This window comes from Leptinotarsa decemlineata, unplaced genomic scaffold (genome assembly GCF_025532065.1).
Source record: "Leptinotarsa decemlineata unplaced genomic scaffold, Ldec_3_MD MMD2_tig00003736_RagTag_RagTag, whole genome shotgun sequence".
Lineage (NCBI taxonomy): Eukaryota > Metazoa > Arthropoda > Insecta > Coleoptera > Chrysomelidae > Leptinotarsa > Leptinotarsa decemlineata.
The window spans coordinates 2,917,358-2,938,427 of NW_027412593.1; the positions used below are offsets into that span (position 1 = coordinate 2,917,358).

Genomic DNA, 21,070 nt, shown 5'->3' on the forward strand with positions numbered 1-21,070 from the left:
TTTGAGTTGAAGGTTCACACAAAAAATTCAAACGTGGATTTTTTATAGAGCTATTTATAGAAGACTCGATAAAACACTTCCACTAGAAAAATCGGAAAAATTAAATTTTCCATTTATTAATGAAACATAAATAAAGCATCGATAAAATAAATTTCCAATTATTCCAGTTGGTTTGTTCTCTAATTTATAAAAGAAACATTATGATTATTTTCAATTTGTATTTCTTCTTGTTTAAAAAATTAGTTGAAATAAATTATGAAATCAAAATTTTACAGGAGTGTTGTCAATCTAAATAGATCGCATTTTATGTCAAAAATCTTTGGATGAATGCAATCGAGGAATTTCGAGTTTTTGCATTTAATATTTCTAAAAATAATGTACAATAAAAAAATGTGATTTTTCAACTAAATATCTTTTCCAAAATTAGTAAAAAAATTATATGTTAATCATATTTTTATAATTTTTTTATTTATATGTATAAAAATAAATCAAACATCCAATATAATAATCATGAGTATGATACAAGAAATGAATTAACATGTTCTTTAAAAAATAGAGTGAAGAAAAAGATATCTCAAAAAAATTATATGTATGAAATGAATTTCAATAAATCATTATCATCCACTACATTTCTGAATTATTTTATTTAATTCATATATTGTTATCTAAGCATATATTGTAAATGTATCTATTCATTTGTTAGTTTTTTTGTCTTCATTACAAATATTTACTTTTTGATTTACCCTAGTAAATACTTTGTATTTGAATATATGTGAGACTGTATTCATAAATATGTATCCTTTTTTATGACTTACCTTGGCAAAAGTTTCACTTTTCAAGGTTATTACCAGTTTATTTCGTTTGTTTGTTATTTCCTATGTATATATTATAAATTATCCTGAATGAATTTATATTATTATTGAGGCTTTCCATTTTGTGTTGAGTGTTAACTAACTATATTATTTTGTCTATGGTTTTTCAGTTTTCTCATTTCCTTCAAGTGTCCATCAATGTCCTTATTTTTGACTATTTTTCATATTAAAACTAATACAGTTTATTGTATGACTTTCACTATAAAGGGTTTAACAAAAACAGCGACACTTGTTTCGTTATACAATATCTTCTTCAAGCGTATATACAGTACATTTATTTAATGTCACAACGAAATGTTTACGCTTGAGGAAGCTATTGTATAGAGAAACACGTGTCGCGGTTTTTGTAAAACCCTTTATAGTGAAAATCATACAATAAACTGTAATAATCAGTTCCAATATGGGTTTTCATAAAGTATCGGCCAGTTCTTTTCAATTATTTTCCATATGTTGTGAATTTCTGCAAACAATGTCTATGCTACTACACAATGCATTTCTTTCAGGCACGCTACTTCTCAACATTATTCAGCCAACCTGAAGTCAAATTAGAAGAATCAGTACCTATTAATAAGAATGGAAACAATATAACTCATAATGTATGAATTTATATCTAGAACCCATCGGGTCGATGTTCCAAATGAGTATTTAAAGGTAGTAGACAATGGTTTTTCGATGTATTCTATACTTCTACTGTCTCAATTTGAGAGAATCCAACTGATAAATCTGAACTACATCACAATCATTGTCAGCAGTTGATTGAGGAATGTGGAGAATGACGATATTTACGCCGAATTCTTTCCAACAAAGACAGTAGAAGTAAACTGACAATTTGGTTACGAATGCCATCAATTTCAATAGCAATAAAGTCTCAACAGCTCAAAATATTGAGATTGTTGATTAAATAATAATTTATTCATTATACTTCTATCATTATACACATAAAGTGGGATTAGAATATTTACTTCTTCCTAGTTTTTTGTAGTCGATCCAGTTCATATCAAGTAACATCACATATATTTTAGTATTTCTATTTATTTCCATACTTTTTTCATTATAAAATAAAGTGAGTGCCAAAAATGTTATTTGTAAAATGCTATGTTGTCTTGATATTTTTGACAGACACAAAATTTGTAGATGTAATTTGGAAGAAGTTTTGAACTGCTAATAAATTTTCCTTTTGTAGGTAATGAAATCAGTGAATTGAAACTCATGGCATTCGGAACCGTTATGAATCAAATAGGGGCGAAGGAATAACTTTAGAGTAATATATTTATGTTACGTTATATGCTAATTGTGATTTCTTTGATGTTTTAGTGGCGTATAGGTTTTTGTGAACGAAAACTACGGTACGATATTTCCGTACTTCAAATCTAAGTGCCCGTGAAGTAGCTCTGAAAACTAACATTCGTAATATCGTTTTTTCGAAATTGACAGTCTTTCATTGATTTTCAGAATTTTTTTTGTTACATTTCAAATATTCACTCCATATCTGAGGACAATTTTAAAGCTTCTATTCGGGTTCAACTTTGGGACTGGATATAGTATCAAAGAACTCTTAAAATAGTTTGGCTGATTGAGAGAATAGAATTAATGTAACAGAATCAAACCCACCTTCTTCTCACGACAAACCTCAATTGTGATACACCATTTGACAGCTTGCTTAAAATATGTTAGCCCAGTCGAAAAAGGATTTGAAAACACAAAAATTCTTACTGGCAAATTTCCTTTGGGGATCCTTTGTGACCCCCCCCTCCCCTCCAGCAGTCTAAATTTAAGCCCGGGGTACCAGATCCGTTGCGTCATCCACCATCTTGAATTTATGGGTGGGTTTTTTTTATAAATGAACTCATTTATTTTCGATTTCACACGAATAAAATCTCATGCAATTTTTTTTTCCCATCATTTTTTTCTTAAAATTGATATTTTTCTATTTATATCCGGAAAGAGAGGGCGTTTTTTTTATTGATCAGCTCGTTTATTTTCTATTTCACGTGAAAAACTGTAATGAACAAAGTTAATTGAAATATATTTTCTACAATTTTGGTTCCTATCATTTTTTTCGTAGGATCGTTATTTTTCGATTTATACCTAAGAAGAAGTAGGGGTGAACCACAAGAATTCTATTATCGCGTTCATTATTGATGTTTTCTATTATTTTTGGTTTTTTGTTGATTGTCTTTGAAAATTTGATGATGTAATTTGCAAAAATTATGCTTCCGATTTTTTTAAGGTTCATATTTTTGGGACGCATGTAAAGGAAAAGAGGGGGGTAAATTCCTCGAACACTATAGCTTTTTAAATTGAAAAAATGAACTTTCTTTTTGTTTTAGTAGACTTTTGAAAATAAGTATATCGAAATTTCAAAATGTCTGTTTGCAACGTTCAGCTGATGGTTCGGCCAAGTTTTCGTCGTTGGATTTTTCCGACTGTTGACGAATACATCCGAAAGCTCGGAAGGGTCGGGAGTAACTTGTTCTGAGCGGTTTTCGTCACTATCAAATCAAGGTCGTCTTTATCTAGCAGCTCTCGAATTGGACCGACGTGTTCGCAAATTTCTATGAATGTATTCTATAAGTAACTCCACTTCAGCAATTAGTGCAGTGATTATGAATTGAAGAGAACTTTAATTATAGGAAATTCCAAACAACCCTAGTAATAACAATTTTTCGTGTCAAATGTAGATTCAAAGAGCTATTCAATAAACGAAAATTGTCCCCTTCAATTTCGAATGTAAATCGAAAATCAACAATCCTATTTATTTTTATACAACTTTCTCATCTTAATTTTTCTCGTGAAGTTGAAAATAAACGTGATAATACAATGATAAGATTTTACCCCTTTTTTTGTCGTGAATAAATCGAAAAATAACGATCCTTCGAAAAAATTGATTGGAACTAAAATTGCAAGAAACTTGATTTCAAGCAACATTGTTCAACTCAATTTTTCTTGTAAAATTGAAAATAAACGAGTTGTTCAATAAAATAAATTTGCCCCATCTTTTCCGATATAAATCGAAAAATAATAGATCCTAGAAAAAATTGATGCGAACTCAGTTGTAAAAAATTCAATTGAAAACAACTTTCGTAATCCCTATTTTTTGTGTTGAATTGAAACTAAAGGAGTTATTCAAATAAACAAAAGTCCACCCTTAAATTCAAGATAGCGTGCCTGGTTCCCAGGGAACTTAAATTTAGACTGCCAGTGACTCTCCCCAAAGAATTCCGAAAAAAATTTCCAGTAAAAATGTTTGCGTTGCTGGCTATTTTGAGATATTTCGACTGAGATGTATGGGATTTGAAATAGTCGACAGAAAAAATAAAATGAAATTAAGTCATTATGTGTGATTCCATTATCATCTCTAACATTTGAACACGTTATATTTTTTTGATAATGAACTCTTGACATTTTTCAAAAATGTTAATATTTTTGTCACTCCAACACGGTCCATTTTGTATTATTACAGTTCTACTCAAAATCAACGTTTCAGTTTCTTGATGAATTGGCATCTAATAAGTAATAATTATTCCAGTAGATTAATGAAACTTGGTGCTACTATCTCATCAACTTTTGTTTATATTCACTTTTCCTTTTCCTTATTGACGACTAATTCTGTAACACAATTCAGTACCTACATTCTGAAGTACTCTAAATCATTTCCGGAGTTACAAAAATATTGACAGAAACAATGTTTTGACAGCTGGAGTAATTAATGGACTATTTCATGAGTTCGGACTTCTATTGTCTAATATAATATAAATTGATTTGAAATCCCTGAAAAAATAATTAAAAAGATTAACGGAAAATAACAATTTTATTAAAACAAAAGACTGAAATTACAAAGAAATAACATACAAGCAACAACAAAAAAAAAATAGAAAATTGAAATATTAATAAAAGCTGAAAATTGAAAAAATTAAAAAATATTATCAACAAAAAATGAAAAATAAAAATTAAAATATTCCAAACCATGTTACGTCACGACGTTTCGATTGTTAATATCCACAATCGGCTTCGGGTGATAATTGGGTAACTTGGGGGGTAACTTGGTTTGGAATCTTTTAATTTTAATTTTTCATTTTTTTCTTAATAATATTTTTTAATTTTCAGCTTTTATTAATATTTCAATATTTTATTTTTTTGGTTTGGTTATTTCTTTGTGATTTCAGTCTTTTGTTTTAATAAAATTGTTATTTTCGGTTAACCTTTTTTTTTCAGGGATTTCAAATCAATTTATATTATATTAGACAATGGAAGTCCGAACTGATGAAATACACCACATAACATTGTCAACCACCTTCAAAAAATGGATGGACTTCTTATTATTTTCAAAAGCGTGATGTTTTTGAAGACGTTCAAAAGAACTATGCAATGGAAATTAACATTTTTATCACAAAAGTTTAAAGTTCAGAGCGCTGACATATTGTTGAATGGAAAGAAAATGTTTTGAATGGATACAAATGAAAGTGTATCCGAAAAATAGAAGACTGTCATGTTAAATTAACTAGAGGTAGGTGGAGGGTAGGGATTAATGCTCGTCCATTAGTCATGGGGTCTCTTTAAACTCCGAGATATTTTTAAGTGTTTTTCGATGTCGCTACAGTTCTAAACTCAAACATATTGCGAATGACACATTGCTTTCAGTGAGAGGAATTGTTTTGTGTCCATAGTGAAATGAAAACTCAGTATACTCATTCATTATAAAATTTTGCGATAAGGGTAATATGTAAAAAAGTATATTGAGGGCTAAATAAATATTGCAAGTTGGTCCTTTTCAGTTTTTGTTTTGTTTTTACTCTCTGCGTCGTTCTTGGAGTTGCCCATCATATGAATGGCCTATTACCAACTAAAATTTTGTTTTAATAAAAATTGCAGTTGTACAGTGCATGTTATCAATTCATATTGATATATTCCTAATTCATTGCAAATATTATGAATATTGTAACCAGCGAACAGAAATTCACACAAATTTTATCAGTCAAACATTAAAGGTGTTATTCATAACACTGCAGATTTTCAATATTTTTCAATATTTTTTAATATAAGGTGTCCTATTGATAACTTGATTGATAACAAATATCATTTCTTAGATAAAATTGGTCAAATGATCATCCAAATATTTACCAGAAATCGTTCCTGCAGATTTGATTTCTTCAAAACTATAAAAGCTGGCTAGCCTTCAACGTTTTCATCATTTTTATGCAATGGGAGATATAATCATATATATCTTTCATCTGTAACGTTACTTTGCTTTTACACCTGGGGACATTCAGGCGACCCAGTTACATTTTATTATCTTTTCCATATCTTTCCGGTATATTTCCATTCAATGGGGATTGTAGTCAATATATAGAAAAGCCTATACGTTGTTGCAGCATCCGGGACCTAATTACTTGAATCCAATGGCTCTAAATTTTGATATATACTACTTGACTTCTAAAGGTCAGTGTAATTCACTTTTATAGCAATAACGATAAGAAACAAATGTTGGGATTTATCTTGGTATCTATTTTGAAATGTGAAACATTTCAGATGTAGAGAAAATTAACTGATAGAATAATTAATGTGTGTCAATTATTTTTTTTGCAAAATGCAGATTCAATTTGACTCGATAGTTTTTCGAAATTTTCAGAAGAATATGATTTTTCAGTTCTACCAAAAAGCAAATATTGTAGACCTAAACTTATACATGTAGACCTAAACAACATATTTGGAAAAGTTTCAATTTTGACTTTATCAACAAATCTGGGAAGGTTTTATACCCAAAAACCAGTAAGAAATAGATTGTTATATTTATGGCAAAAACAAACTATTCTACAAAATATTTCACATATCGACAAAGATTCATGATTATAATAATGATACTACCAAGACATTAATAACTTGATGTTGAAAATCAATTCACAATAGGTTGGATATCGCTTTCATTTGATGTATTTCAATGTTTGAAGTATGTTTAGTTTTACAATAACTGTATGTAATCCATTCTTTTGTATGGCGGCTATAATGTTTAGTACAATAATATATAGGCAGCAATAAAAGTTTCTCAAACCTTATTTTCATGTTGGAACATTGTAAGAATTGTTGATTTTATAAAAAAGGAATGTCTTATTATTCAAATCTCAGAGCCTGTTAATTAATTCATATGGAATTTACTTTGTTTCTCTATTATTTTTGAAGACAGCCTTTTTCCGTCCCTTAAAAACCTACTTACTTAATAAACGTTATCGAAATATATGTTATGATAACATGCACAAAAAAGAAATGTTTGCTTTTTACGATGTTCCAGCAAAATGTAACTCAGTCATCACTATTATAGTATTACTTGTATATTGAATAGTGGAGTATAATTTATTAAATATAGCTGTGGTTCATATCGTACTTATGTATGTTTTCTCGTCTAGTAGATTTCAAGCTTTTCGCACACAGGGTCAACAAATTTTCATAACATGTATTTTAAATAAAATGTAATGTGTTGTTGTTCCGTGTTGATAGGAATTGATTTTTCCAAAGTGTGTGTGTATTAAATACCTATGAGCTTGGATTTCTTCTTAATCTTGTGATATATATGTAGGTTACAAATTTTTTTTCAGTTTTCCCTTATAGACTATATTTACATAGAGAAGAATTCTATATTAATCTGGACTTTGTCACTGTAAGTGTGGTTGAAATAGTAGATGTTTTTCAATATGTAAGATGATTTCTTGAAGAATCCCTTTTGTAAATGTAGTCATTAATATTTTTTAGATTTTTGAATATATATACCTCTCAGATTCTTTCTTGTTTCATTTTCCACTAATGCATTTTTTTTCCAATGAAACTTTTTCTGAACTAAACTATGAAAAAGTTTGCTTCGTCCAAAAAGAGAAAACATTCATTTTGGATCAAGTACTTCAAATTGAATGGTCCAGAAATTGAAATCTACTTAACACAATTTCAACACAGATAGTTTCTTCACTAACCATCTAAAAGTAAAATGAATGAAACTGATGAAATTTCCTAACAAAACTCACTGATCATCAACACTATACAAAATTCAAGTAAGTCCATCCTTGATACGTTAGTGATTACTATTTTCATATATCAGGATAATACTTTAGTATCCAGACCCGAACTAATTTTTATTTATTTTTCATGACCTGCTTATTTATGGTTTGCTAAGCACTAAGATGTTAGTGTTGGGATGCGCTTTCCTTTGGAATATTCTTGTGGACAAACTACAGTAGTTCTGACGTTGCCGCGAGATGGTGCCAATGCTATTATTTTTTTGTAAAAAAGGAATAAGTGAAGTTATTGTGTTGAAGTTCTTTGGCACAATTACACACTAACTGACAGTCTTGACGATGAATATACTGTTGATATTTCTAGATACGTAGAGATTCAGAGGAGTAATTCAAATTAATCGGAGTTGACATTAATGCTTAGGTACATAGTCTAAAATAATATATTCTATTAGGGTCATCACAATCCACATCTAAGAAGAGTTTTTAAATTCACTGATGATTAGGTACTTTTGAAACGTTAGCGCAATCCCATCGATTGTATCATTTCATTAGATATTTTCTGTTGATTTTAAGAACAAGCCTCAACCTGACAAAATGGTTGAGAACATTCCTGTAGTTTTTTCCCAACACCAAATAGTTATTTTTAACACCTCGACATGTGTTTCGATCACCAAGTGATCATCTTCAAAGAGGAAGATTAAACTAGTAACTAACGCGAAGCTAACGCTATTTATGCTGTATAGATATCCCATACAAGTAAACCATCCAGGTGTACCACCCATATAGGTATACCAACCTGAATTAATTTTACAATTTTGCCTTATCTATTATTTTACAATATATGTTTAACTGTTATAGCTGTATATAAAACAATTTTCAGCTATATAAAAAAAATGGTGTTAGGAAAAAACTCCAGTAATATTCATTACTACACCAAAGTTCCAAACAGTGCATCATAAGTACAAAATTGTTAAGGCTTTCGCGGGCGATGTTTTCAGCATCACTGTTTTTCGGGTTCGAAGGCCGTCGATTATTTTGGAATTTCTTCCTAATGTTTCGCTGACGCTAGTGGCAATTTTCTATGCAGCTTGAAAGATAGTACATTTTGATAATCCCGTCTTTTCCGAAATTGAAACTGACAAATAAATGATTCGAGAAGCATGAAAGACATGATAATAAAAACTGCAACAAATTGAAATTCACCCAACAACGAAACTGCCGCTGAAGGAAGAGTAACAAAAAACAAGAAAAGCCGAACCAAAAAATTACCTGGAATCATCAATGAATGAAAACAGTTATATAGATATACGTTCTTCAATAATAGAAACATTTTCAAATGAATTAGGATATCAATAATAATTGCACTTATCTGTTCAACACTTTGCTCTTAATTTGACCTTTTTTCTTAATTTTCATCAGAATTGTAACATACAAAAAAATTTGGCAATTACTCAAGATATTTAAAAATGCACCAAATTCTGACAAATAATATGATCATGAATATATTAAGTACAATTGCCAAATTGTCCGTTTTTTATATGAATATCAGAAGTATTGATGAAAACTTGGGAAGTTGAAAATTATATCAAATGAGGTAGACAACAGTTTTGATTTTGTGATAGTAACGTGAACAGAGAATAGTTTATACAACATCATAGCAATGCGGGTAAGAATCAGTTGCTTTTCTTATCTAGAAGGCGACTTCAGTCCGGTAGACTCTAAAAATGATACGTGAACTTGTAATGTTTGTGTTTTGTCAAATCTCTCATTTGCTTTGCCAAGTTTTGCGAGCTGAAAAATAATTCTATTCTGTCGTCGAAAATCTCTTATGCACCTCAGATAATTTATCATTTTCGATCAAGAACGATTTTTTGTTTCGTTTTTCACAGTTGAAATTCAGTTCCTATGAAGTTTTCCAAGATCATTTTTTGCCAATCATTAGATAGATACTTTGGTCTTTTTTCAAGTTTCCCTATGTTCAAATATACTTAAGAATAAATTCTTATTGACAAAGCCTTGTGCGAAATATAAATAACGTATACATGAAATCACAAAAGTAAAATCACTAAAAGTAAGTGATAACATGAACTGAAAAGAGACATGTAAATAATAACAAACGTTTAGGATATAAGAACATGGTCAATAAAATTAAATAAATCAATTTACACTAAATTGAATCAAATCAATAAAATACCGTAGATATTACAATTAGTCTTCTCAATTAAAATTATCATCGTAGAATTCTGCTAAGCTATAATAAAGTCTCACAGAAAGCAAGTCTTTCAACTCTTTCTTGAGAGCTCTAAGGTCATTTATGGTTCTTATAGCTTGAGGAAGGTGATTGAACATTTTGAGACCATTGTAAATAATGGAATCTTTAACTAGGGTCGAAGAAGGCAGCGGTAATTTAAAGCTGAATCTTTGCCTGGTTTGATACATTGGCGCATCCAAGTTGTTAAACAATACCTTATATTTGAAAAGAAGGCAGATTGTCTCATATATAAATAAGGATACCAGTCAGGATTGATTCTGTTAGAGGCAAAAAGAGGCCGATAAGCTTGGCTTTGCATATGCATCGTATTGCACGTTTTTGTATCAATAATACTGATTGAAGGCATGTGGTAGAACACACACCCCAAAAGCAAATACCATAACACCATAACCAAGATGGGATTCAAAAATGGAATGATAAACCATTCTAGCTTCTGCAGATCCGAGCTCAAATGCGGTTACTCGTATTGCATAACATCCAGAGGAGAGCTTCGATTTCAGAGTATCCATAGTATTTCCAATACCAATTGGAACACCACAGAGAAGGAATTTCCGCCTCGACATGGGCGTCGGCATATTATTTTTCAGTGGTAGTTTTTCAGTTACTTATTCTTGCAATCATAGCAATTGATCACCTCATGAAAAAGTTATCTCAACTGAATTTTTCCACCATGGGTAATTATAAAAAACTTCGAAATTTAAGGTAGTTGATTTCCGAGTCGAAAACTCTAAAATACAATGAAATCACAAATAATCACACCGAATTCTCGTCAATCATATATTTACAAAATAATAGAAGCCAACAAAATTGGTAGAAAAATCAAAATTCTTCTTCGCTATATTCGGATGAGGTGGAATCATCATCGGGTTGAATAACGATCGAATTTATGGAACTTTGCACATAATATTTGTTCTCTTCTTTTATAACGTGGGTCACACAGTTCTTCCACACACCACTATTACCTACTTCATTAACCACTCGCCGTATATTGTCAAGCACCACAGCATTCAAAGTGTGTGACTGATAACATTTCCGCAAGCTTTCTTTCATTGTGGCCCAAACCATTTCAATTGGATTGAACACACTATAGTATGGAGGCAAACGTAAGAGAATATGACCAAGTGTTTCACACATCGAATCAATAATATACTCTTTTTTGAAATTACGTTGTTTTATGGTCGCCAGTAATACCTTTTTCGTTGGAATCTATTCGGGTATCTGCTTTTTTTGTGTTATTGTTTGGTATTGTTGTCAATAACCGAGAATGATACGAAGCGTTATCCATAACAATAACCGAGTTTGGAGGAATATTTGGGAGAAGCTGCTCACTGAACCAGGTTTCGAATAAAGCCACAGTCATATCTTCGTCGTAATCAGCAGACGAATCTTTTATATTTTTGGCCGACAGAAGCAATGCGTTAGGTACGAAACCACTTTCATTCCCGGCATGCAAAATTATAACACGTTTTCTCCTTGAAGAAAGTGTGTTCAGAGCACAATACTTGGTTTCGTCTACCCAGCCATATTTGACAACATCATGGGTGTCAAACCAAGTTTCGTCGAGGTAAATTATATGTCTGCTGGATTCTCGGTAGCTTTTCATTCGCCTCAAATATTCTTGTCGGAGTTGAACAATGCGTGTCGATTCCATTATGACCATCCGATTGTTCAATTTTTTATATTTGAAACCACAAGACAATAAGACACCTCGTAGAGTTTCTAAAGATTTGTAATTGTAATGGGGATAGTTGAGTAATTTATACCAAATCATCTCCAAGGTTGGAGATGGTATATACCATAAATTGTTCGCCGATTCACATCTTTTGTAGCACCATCAACGTTTGCGATTTTTTTATTCCTTGGTTTTCGTTTCATTGCATAGTCAATGACATCCCCTATTTTAATGACTCGATGAACTGTCGAACGAGATAGTTTCGTTAACTCACATATTCTATTCACAATAGCATTCTGTGAAGTGTGACAGTTTTCCTTCTTCAAACGTTCATGAATATTTAAAATTACTCGCTGAACTTGAACATGTAAGTCCTTATTTTCAAATTCCGTATCCCTGTCGATTGACACAGATTCCTCACACGCAATGTTATCATTTGTTTCAAAAGGTCTCCAGAAAGCCATATTGATGAAAGTACCCAAATACACTAACATTTTCACAAAAATCGGTTTAAACGAATAGATTGGAACCTTTGGTATAAAAGTTGAAAACTTTTTCTAGAGATCGATTACCCTAACACCAAACTGATATTTTTGCACTCGACGCGCGAATTATATTTCTCGTTCACACAAAAGGGTTTTTAAAAACTTTTTATTTGAACAGAGTAACAACTAATAACTATGAAATATAAGTACTGGCTATAACAAATCAATTGAACCTATTTATACATAAATTATTGCCGACTTTGCAGATATCAGCAAAATAATTGATGTCGTCTTCGGGTCATCGAACAATATCCTGCTGATGTAAGAGGTTATCGAACTGTAACTTCTCCATCCCCTGGGGAAGTCTTGTAAGGGACGAACAAGACTGAAGATGATGCTTCGTGTTCGGGAACTGGTGGATCATCATTGGATGGTTCTTTCTTCGTTTGCCTTTTCAATCTGTAAATTACGTATAGAATGAAGATGGTGATTGAAATGTAAACGGAGTCATCCAGAAATGGCTATTATCAGATTGTCTAGTTTCTTCTGGGATGAGTTGTAACCTCTCTTCTTCTAGGGTCAGATGTTGTAGTTTATCCAGGGGAATCTTGTCTAATTTCAATGGTTTGAATTTCAGCGAGGAATTGATGTGAGCTGTCTTGATATTTGGTAAAGTGAGGGGTTCGTCTGATATGACACTTTTGGAGTTTATGAAGGCTTCGTTGTTGGTTTTGAATTCACAACCTGGTGGAAGTTTTATCAGATGCACTCCTTCCAGAACCATAACTTTCGTACTGGAACAATGTGTAGATATCTTCGTGGCCTGTGGAAATATTCCTATGTAATGGGCTTCTGACATTTCCAGAATCAGTGTTGCATTCATCGAAACTGGAACGTGTTCACATCTTGCTTCTTCATCTGTTATTTCCAACATCTGGGTAACACAGTCAGGGGATCTGCCAGTATCTTGGAGGAAATTTTCTTCGCAAAGGTAATCCAGGCCGATTCGTTCACAAGGTAAATTTAGGTACTGGTAGAGGTAGGGACTGACTGTTAGGTAAGGAGTTGGTGGAATGATTATTGTCGAATTTTGTGTAGGAATGGGAAATAAGTGGAAGTAGGTGAATGTATCAGGGAATATCAAGGGAACATGAAGAATGAATACGATTTTATGATCCGTGTAGTAGGCGTCTATTTTGGTGACGTCGTAGTATTTATGAATGTCGTCTTCCTGGTTATAGAGTAACTGGTTTTCTGAGTGGTAGGTGAGCAGTGTCCTTACGATCCAACTCAAATCTTCGCTTTTGAGGACGCTGTTATGGACTGTATTGATCCTTGCCAGGGATACTGCCATTTCTAAGTCATTCAGTGTTTGTAAAATAACTTGAAGTATCAGGTTGATTTGATCCAATACGTTTCTGGTTTCCAGATAGTGATTGAAGTCAAAAACGAGTCTATTGAGATCGGTTTCAATTCTCTTGACTTCTATTGAGATGGTATCTTGATTATGTGTTAATAGAGAGATGGTTTCATTGTAGCTTTTCATTCTTCTTGTGTTTAAACTGATGTGTTGGTTCACATGACTTATTATGTTCCTTTGGTTGTTTTCTAGGGAGGCAATAGCATTCTCATATTTCCTTGCATCTTCTTGGTCCAAGTTTCCAGAAATTGCTTTGATCACACTTCCTAAGCCATCTATGAGTCCTCTTTTGGATCTACTGAGAGGATAAAGAGTCTGTAGCTTTTCCTTGGCAGTTTTCAGTTGGTACTTCAGTCCTTGATCGAAATTTTGCAAGTTGAAGAAATAAGGATCACTTAGTCCGTTACGAATTGCTGTGGAGACGGCATCATATTGGGATTCTATAGCGAATATCTCTTCGTGGATGGGTTGAAGATCGTAGTAGTGGATGAAGTCGTGGGTACTAGTCTTGATCTTTGCTTGTCCCATCTTGAGGGGAAGTAGTCCTGGATTTGTCTTGAGGTTCTGGATTTCGATCTCCTGTCCTCTCGTCAGATGAAGACTGTAAAGGGACGAAGAATTTAGTTATCTTATTAGGCAAATGTCTTATATTTTTCTTATGGACGTTTGCATTTTCTGTCTCGACAGTTACTGTTTGGTCTTTTTGGATGGATTTTGGGAGGAAGGGTGGTAGCAGTTTGTTTCTTTTCACTGTTTTTCTTGTGTACACCTTGGTGCAGGGTTTGTAGGTAATAGGAGTTTCTCTTTTCTTGTTTCTCTTCTCTATGATATTTGTTTTCTGTTTCTGTAAATCTTCGTTGATTTTCCTATATATTTCCTTCGTTTTTTCCCTGTGTTGTTGGACGTAGTTGTTAATCAAGGCTCGTCTTATGTCGATATCGAATGGGTCTTGACTATTGAGATGTCCGTTCAGAATATCCATAGGTTTCTGTCTTGTTGCTGAATGGATAGAGTTGTTGTATCCTAAGATGGCATAGAGCATCTGTTCTTTGATGTCTCTTTTCTTATGCGTATCTCTCAATATTCTCAAGTGCTCGATCAATGTGGAATGGAATCTTTCGACTATCCCGTTTGACTGAGGGTTTTCTGGAGTGGTATAGTGAATGTTGACTTTATGTGTGTCAACAAATTCTTGGATCAGTCCATTTTTGAATTCCGTTCCATTATCAGTGACGATCATATGTGGTATTCCATGATGGTTGATGAATACTAAGAGAGCATTGAGAGTGTTGATAGCATTACATCCCTCTATTGGATATGCCTGGCCATATTTTGAAAATGCATCCACAATCGTCAGGAATTTTTGTCCACTAGCCTGAAAGGTATCCATGTGTATTATTTCAAGAGGCTTCGTTGGGGTAGGTGTCAGCATGAACTTTGGCTTCTCTGGTCTTCGATCATACTTGTTGATTTGACTAGTTTCGCATAAGTTGATAGCTTCTTCGATATCCTTTTTTATATTGGGCCAATAATACAATCTTTTGATCCGAGTTTCCGTTTCGGTGATTCCTCTATGGTTTGTTTTTCCTTCATGATGCTGCTTGATTATTTCTTTTTGTCTAGCTGAGCAACTGACATCTTCCAAAAGGCGGTTGCATTTTATGAGATCGAAAGAGGAATTCTTGAATGTCTCTCTCAAGATTCTGCACATGCTAGGGTAGAGTTCTTCATCTTCGAACATCAAAGCGTATTTCTTTCCCGGGCTGATATATTCTTTGAAAAAGTTAAAAACATTTTCGTCCATATTGTCGTTTCCCAATTGAGCATGGTATCTTCTTTTATTCGGGAATATTTCTTCTATCACCGTTCTTGCTGGGTTATAGCTTACTTGTTTGAAGATGACTTGGTTATTGAAGACATTGAGAGGTTTCTCTGATATTGGTATTTCTAATATTGGACTTTCTCTGGCTGTATGGTTGGTGATGCCACTAGTATCTTCGTCTGGGGTAATTTCCGGGTTCAGGTTCACGCATTCCTTGTCTCCTTCGGTTGGGGGTTCATTCTGAATTTCTTGTTCTTGCGGTATGGGGTCCTTATCTTCAGGAAAATGGTGATGAAAACAATCTTTAAACAGATCGTTGATGATGTCATCTGCAGACTCAGGAACTTCTGATGGAGGATGGTTGAATAGAGATGCCTTGTCGTCGTCGTAGTTTGCTTCATGGAGCTCCTTTGTATGTATCTCTATTCTGGAGAGCGCATCGGCGTTGGTATTGCTTGTGCCTTTTTTGTAGACCACTTCGTAGTCATACTCTTCTAGCTTCAGGCGCCATCGGACCAGTTTTGAGTTTGGATCCTTCAAGGAGAAGAGCCACTGGAGAGGACGGTGATCTGACAGAATTTTGAATTTTCTGCCGAAAAGATACGGTCGGAAATATTTGGTGGCCCAAACTATTGCTAGCATTTCCTTTTCGATGGTGGAGTACTTCATTTCAGTTTCGTTCAGGGTCCTGGATGCATAGGCTTGTCTTTTCCTATGGGTCCTTGGGACAGAACGGCTCCTATGGCGAAATTGCTGGCATCTGTGGTCAGATTAAAGGGCTTTGTGAAGTCCGGATACTGTAGTAGTGGTTCATTGGTAAGCAGGTTTTTACAGGTTTGAACACATTTTAGGAATTCTGGCGTATGCTCTATATGGGCATCTTTCTTGAGACAGGAGGTTAACGGTTTGGTAGTCTTGGCGAAGTCCTTGATGAACTTCCTGTAGTACCCTAGAAGTCCTAGGAATCCTCTGATTTCTTTGACAGTTCGAGGTACAGGATAATCCATGATTGCTTTGACTTTTGCTGGGTTTGGTTTTATCCCATTTGGAGTGACGATGTGTCCTAGAAAGCTGACTTCTTTTTTCAGGAATTCGCACTTGTCTACTTGTATTTTGAAACCAGTTTCTCGTAAACGTTGGAAAACTTTTGTGAGGTTGACCATATGCTCCTGCAGAGATGTAGAGAAGATGATTATGTCATCCATATAAACCAAGCAGATAGTCCCTTGTAGACCCTTTAGGACATTGTCCATAACCCTTTGAAAGGTCGCTGGAGCATTTTTCAGTCCAAACGGCATACGCAGGTACTCGTAGTGTCCGTTTTCGACGTTGAATGCGGTCTTAGGGATGTCCTCCTCTGCCATCTCTATTTGGTGAAATCCGCTTGCCAAATCCAGGGTAGTGAAATATTGACACCTTCCTAGTTTGTCGAGGATGTCAGAAATGTTCGGAATAGGGTAGCGGTCGTCGATTGTCTTCTCGTTGACTTTGCGGAAATCCACAACGATACGCCATTTTGCTTTTCCAGAGGCGTCCAGTTTTTTTGGAACGACCCAAATTGGTGAGGACCAGGGAGATTGGCTAGGTCTGATGATTCCTTGGTCCAATAACGAAGTTATTTGCTTCTTGACTTCTTCCTTGTGTACATACGGATATCGGTATGATTTTGTGTAGACTGGGATTTCGTCTCTGGTTTTTATATGGTGTTTGACCTGATTGGTGAACGTGAGTGAGGAATCTAGATGGTGAAAAATATCAGCATATCTTCCGCATAATTTTCTGATATGCATCTCCTCTTCTGGATTCAGGTGGTCTGTTCTGATGAGATCATCCATGTTGTTGATTGGGTCTCTGTTTCCTGATGGGATTATGTCAGCAGAATAGATATGATGCTCTTGAAGATTTATTGGGCTGCTGCGTACTGGTTCGGCTAGAACGATTTGGAGTTTATCTTGGAGAGCTTCACGGATGTAAGCGCCTTGCAGTTTCTGTCTTGGTATCATGATAGTTCCATTCTTCTCCTTCACCGGTAGTCGTACTTGGGTCACGCTGTCTGGCTCCAATTGAATAGAGTAAAACTGGGTCTTATTGGTTTCGTAGTACTGGATTGGGAGAGAGGAGTATTCGGTTAAAAGGGAGGATTCAGGAAAATTCAGTTCAGCTTTGAGAAATTTCAGGTTGTCGAGTCCAATGAGGCCATCAAAAGTTTTGTGGAATTTGAAGAGGTAGAATTTCAGAATGCCGTTTGAGTTAAACTCAGGAAATATGGGAATTTCTGCACTGTAATCTTGAGAATAGTTTTGGAAAATGGAAGTGACGACGAAGGGATCTTTTTTGATGCAATCCTTGTAATATTGGAAAGCTAATTCAGGATTGAGAAAGGATTTTGTTGATCCGGTGTCAATGAGAAGTTTGAGGGGAGGATTTGCAATGGTTATATAAGGAAGTTCTCTCTTATCGTCGAATGTATGCAGTTCCACTATGTTTCTTGGTTTTGTCCTGGATCCAATGGAAAATTTACATCTGGTTCCTGTTGGTCTTCTTGAACCTGGAATTCTTTAGTTGGTTCTTGATTGGGATAAGAGCAGGTTTCTTCAATATAATAGGGGTTCGCTTCATATACAAAGTCTTCGTCATGTTGCTCAATGTTGAACATGGGAGCTGGATTGAAATTTGGTCTTGCCTGAGATTGGGTTCTCATGCTCCTCGTAGGTGCTCCATAAGTATTCTGGTACTGATGCTCATTGGTGTTGGTTCTTGTCCGTTCTGCCTGTTTGGTTGATTCTGTCCAAAACGTGGTGGTTGGACTGAAGGCCACATCTGTTTCTGTTGAGTATTCGGTTGCCAATGTGGTCTGAAGGTCGGTTGTTGAAATTGTGGATGGAGTCCCATTGCCTGATGAGGTTGTTGTTGTCCGGGTCGTTGAAAGTGTTGCATGGGTTGGTACATCCGCTGTGGTATTGATTGTTGGGCATATTGGTGATCTGCAGTTTTTTGCTGGGTCTGGAGTGGTTTCTTGGGGACTTGTGGGGGTCCAAACGTCCTTTGTAGATAACGGATATTGTTTTCTTCTTGGATGTACTGCATTGCCGTTGCCAAGTCTATTGGTTTCATTGCTCTTATGGTGGATCCCATGGGCTCTCGTAGTCCGGCTAGGAATGTTGTTAGAGCTTGTTGTTGGAAAAAGCTTTTCTTGCTGATCTTTATCGTATCATCGTCGGTGTGTAATTCGATATAGTTTGATATTGTGTTTAAAAGTCCCATGACTTTTTCGTAGAAACGTTGTGGTGTTTCGTTCTGGTCTTGTCGCAGGTTTACCAAATCTCTTGTTAAGGAATTTTCATTCCGTTGGTCGGCGAAGTTTTGGATTAGAGTTCCTTTGATGCTGTTCCAGTCACTACATCCATAAACTGAGATGACGTCTTTGGCTCTGCCTCGTAGCTTGTTGAGTAGTCCTTGTATCAATATACGGTTCTGAAAACAACCGGGGTCTTCAGTATTCCAATATTCGTTCAGAATCATCGTTGATACGTTGATGAACTGGTATAATTCATTTGGGCTTCCATCGTATTCGGGTACAATCCAAAAATTCTTCAGGTCGAATTGTTTTGCCATGTTGATGGGATTTAAAGGTTGGTCAATTGTTTGAGGAATAATGGATGGGCGAGAATTGATACTTGAAGGTGAATTTGGTAAAACTAAGGTAGGGGGACGTAAAATAGTATTTGCAATTGATGAAGTTGAGTTCATTTATGCTTACAGGATGACGATGATGGCTCGTTGCATATTCTGTCACCAAAAACTTATTTCTATGTAGATATTCCTTGACGGACGATAGTGAAGAGGTATTCTTGTCTACGGCCGGAATTCTTCCTGGAGTACTTGCTTCTCGGTGGAACTTGGTTCGGGAGAATAGTGGATAAACGTTTGAGAACGACGAGGATCTTCTAAGGACTCTTCCACTATCCTACCGACTGCGCCAATTATATTTCTCGTTCACACAAAAGGGTTTTTAAAAACTTTTTATTTGAACAGAGTAACAACTAATAACTATGAAATATAAGTACTGGCTATAACAAATCAATTGAACCTATTTATACATAAATTATTGCCGACTTTGCAGATATCAGCAAAATAATTGATGTCGTCTTCGGGTCATCGAACAATATCCTGCTGATGTAAGAGGTTATCGAACTGTAACTCGCGTTTCGCTAACAAGATTAGCATCTTCAGGAGAAGCAAATTGATACTGAATCTAAAGACAAGGGTTAGCTGTTTATATACCTGAAGTTTTTTGGTCCGATGTGGACTTTGTTTGTTAAATGATGGTTAAATGATGGTAGTGGTTCCACTAGTTAATTACCGAAAAATCAATTAGGATAATCATCATTTAACAAACAAAGTCCACATCGGACCAAAAAACTTTAGGTATATAAACAGCTAACCCTTGTCTTTAGATTCAGTATCAATTTGCTTCTCCTGAAGATGCTAATCTTGTTAGCGAAACGCGCGTCGAGTGCAAAAATATCAGTTTGGTGTTAGGGTAATTGATCTCTAGAAAAAGTTTTCAAAAATCGGTTTGCAAAACCACTTACTACCTCACCTAAACCCCCGAACACACGGCACTGATAAAGAAATATTGTGAAACGGACAAAAAATTAGTATTCAGCCAGTACAGCTAGCCGAGCCTTTATTCCTCAACTACATTTGATAGCACGTTCACTAGCTATCTGGGCGACTAGGGGCCACAGGCAAGAAATGTTTATGACGGTACTCTTATTTTTATTGCCGTTCCAATTGGGAATGGACAGACTATACATGTTTGTTGAATTTTAAATTACTGTCAATAAACTAGCCAAGGAATTTAGAAGTTGGTACGTTGTCAATTTGAATATTATTTAGATCAGTGGTCGCCAACCTGTCGATCGCGAGCTACGGTAGCTTGCGGAGGCAATTCTGGTAGCTCTCACAACGATTTTAATTTAAAAAATACAAACTGCAAAAATCAGAGAAGCTTCCGAAATTTTCACAAAAAAATCTAATTGTCATAATATTAAACATAAACAGCGGCAACGTTGCGGTGAGCGATCTGCCGCTGACGCCATCAAGCTAGAATCGGCTAGAACCGACCAGTCGGACCAGCGCGTTAGTGTTCGAAAACGTTCTGGATTGCTTTGAACGGAATAAATACGCACGGCGAGGCGACATTGCGCTTAGTTTAAAACTGAACGCGTAACCAACGTTCAGCGGTTGGGTTAGTAGAGAACAACAAAAATAATATTATGGCAAGCAGTTGTAAGAAGGTAAAGACATACCACTTTCATTCGGAATGGGAAGAACAATACTTCTTTACAGAAGTTAAGATGAAAATGTGTGTTTGTTATGTAATACTTCGGTGTCCGTTTATAAAAAAAGAAATATTGAGAGACATCATAAAACTGTACATTCTAATTTTGAAAAATCATTCCCACTACATTCTGCCGCCAGAAAGGAGAAACTGAAACAGTTAAAAAAGCAGTTAATTGG

The 21,070-nt window shown here is 34.7% G+C and overlaps 2 protein-coding genes across 3 annotated transcripts in view; one reads left to right on the forward strand and one right to left on the reverse strand.

The window, feature by feature from the left end:
- LOC111507967 (putative phosphatidate phosphatase) overlaps positions 1-7,644 on the forward strand; it is a 128,209-nt gene extending 120,565 nt beyond the window's left edge. For both annotated transcript variants that reach the window (XM_074178278.1, XM_074178279.1), the window contains exon 6: positions 1,376-7,644. In XM_074178278.1, coding sequence (XP_074034379.1) covers positions 1,376-1,474 — 99 coding nt within the window. In that variant the 3' untranslated portion in view covers positions 1,475-7,644. The remainder of the gene's footprint in view (positions 1-1,375) is intronic.
- A 4,850-nt stretch (positions 7,645-12,494) lies between these two features.
- LOC141483565 (uncharacterized) lies at positions 12,495-19,439 on the reverse strand. Its single transcript, XM_074178281.1, has 2 exons — positions 19,305-19,439; positions 12,495-14,323 (listed from the first exon to the last, which is right to left on the reverse strand). The coding sequence occupies exons 1-2, from the start codon at positions 19,328-19,330 to the stop codon at positions 12,769-12,771; spliced, it is 1,581 nt and encodes a 526-aa protein (XP_074034382.1). The 5' UTR covers positions 19,331-19,439; the 3' UTR covers positions 12,495-12,768.
- Between the last annotated feature and the right edge of the window lie 1,631 nt (positions 19,440-21,070).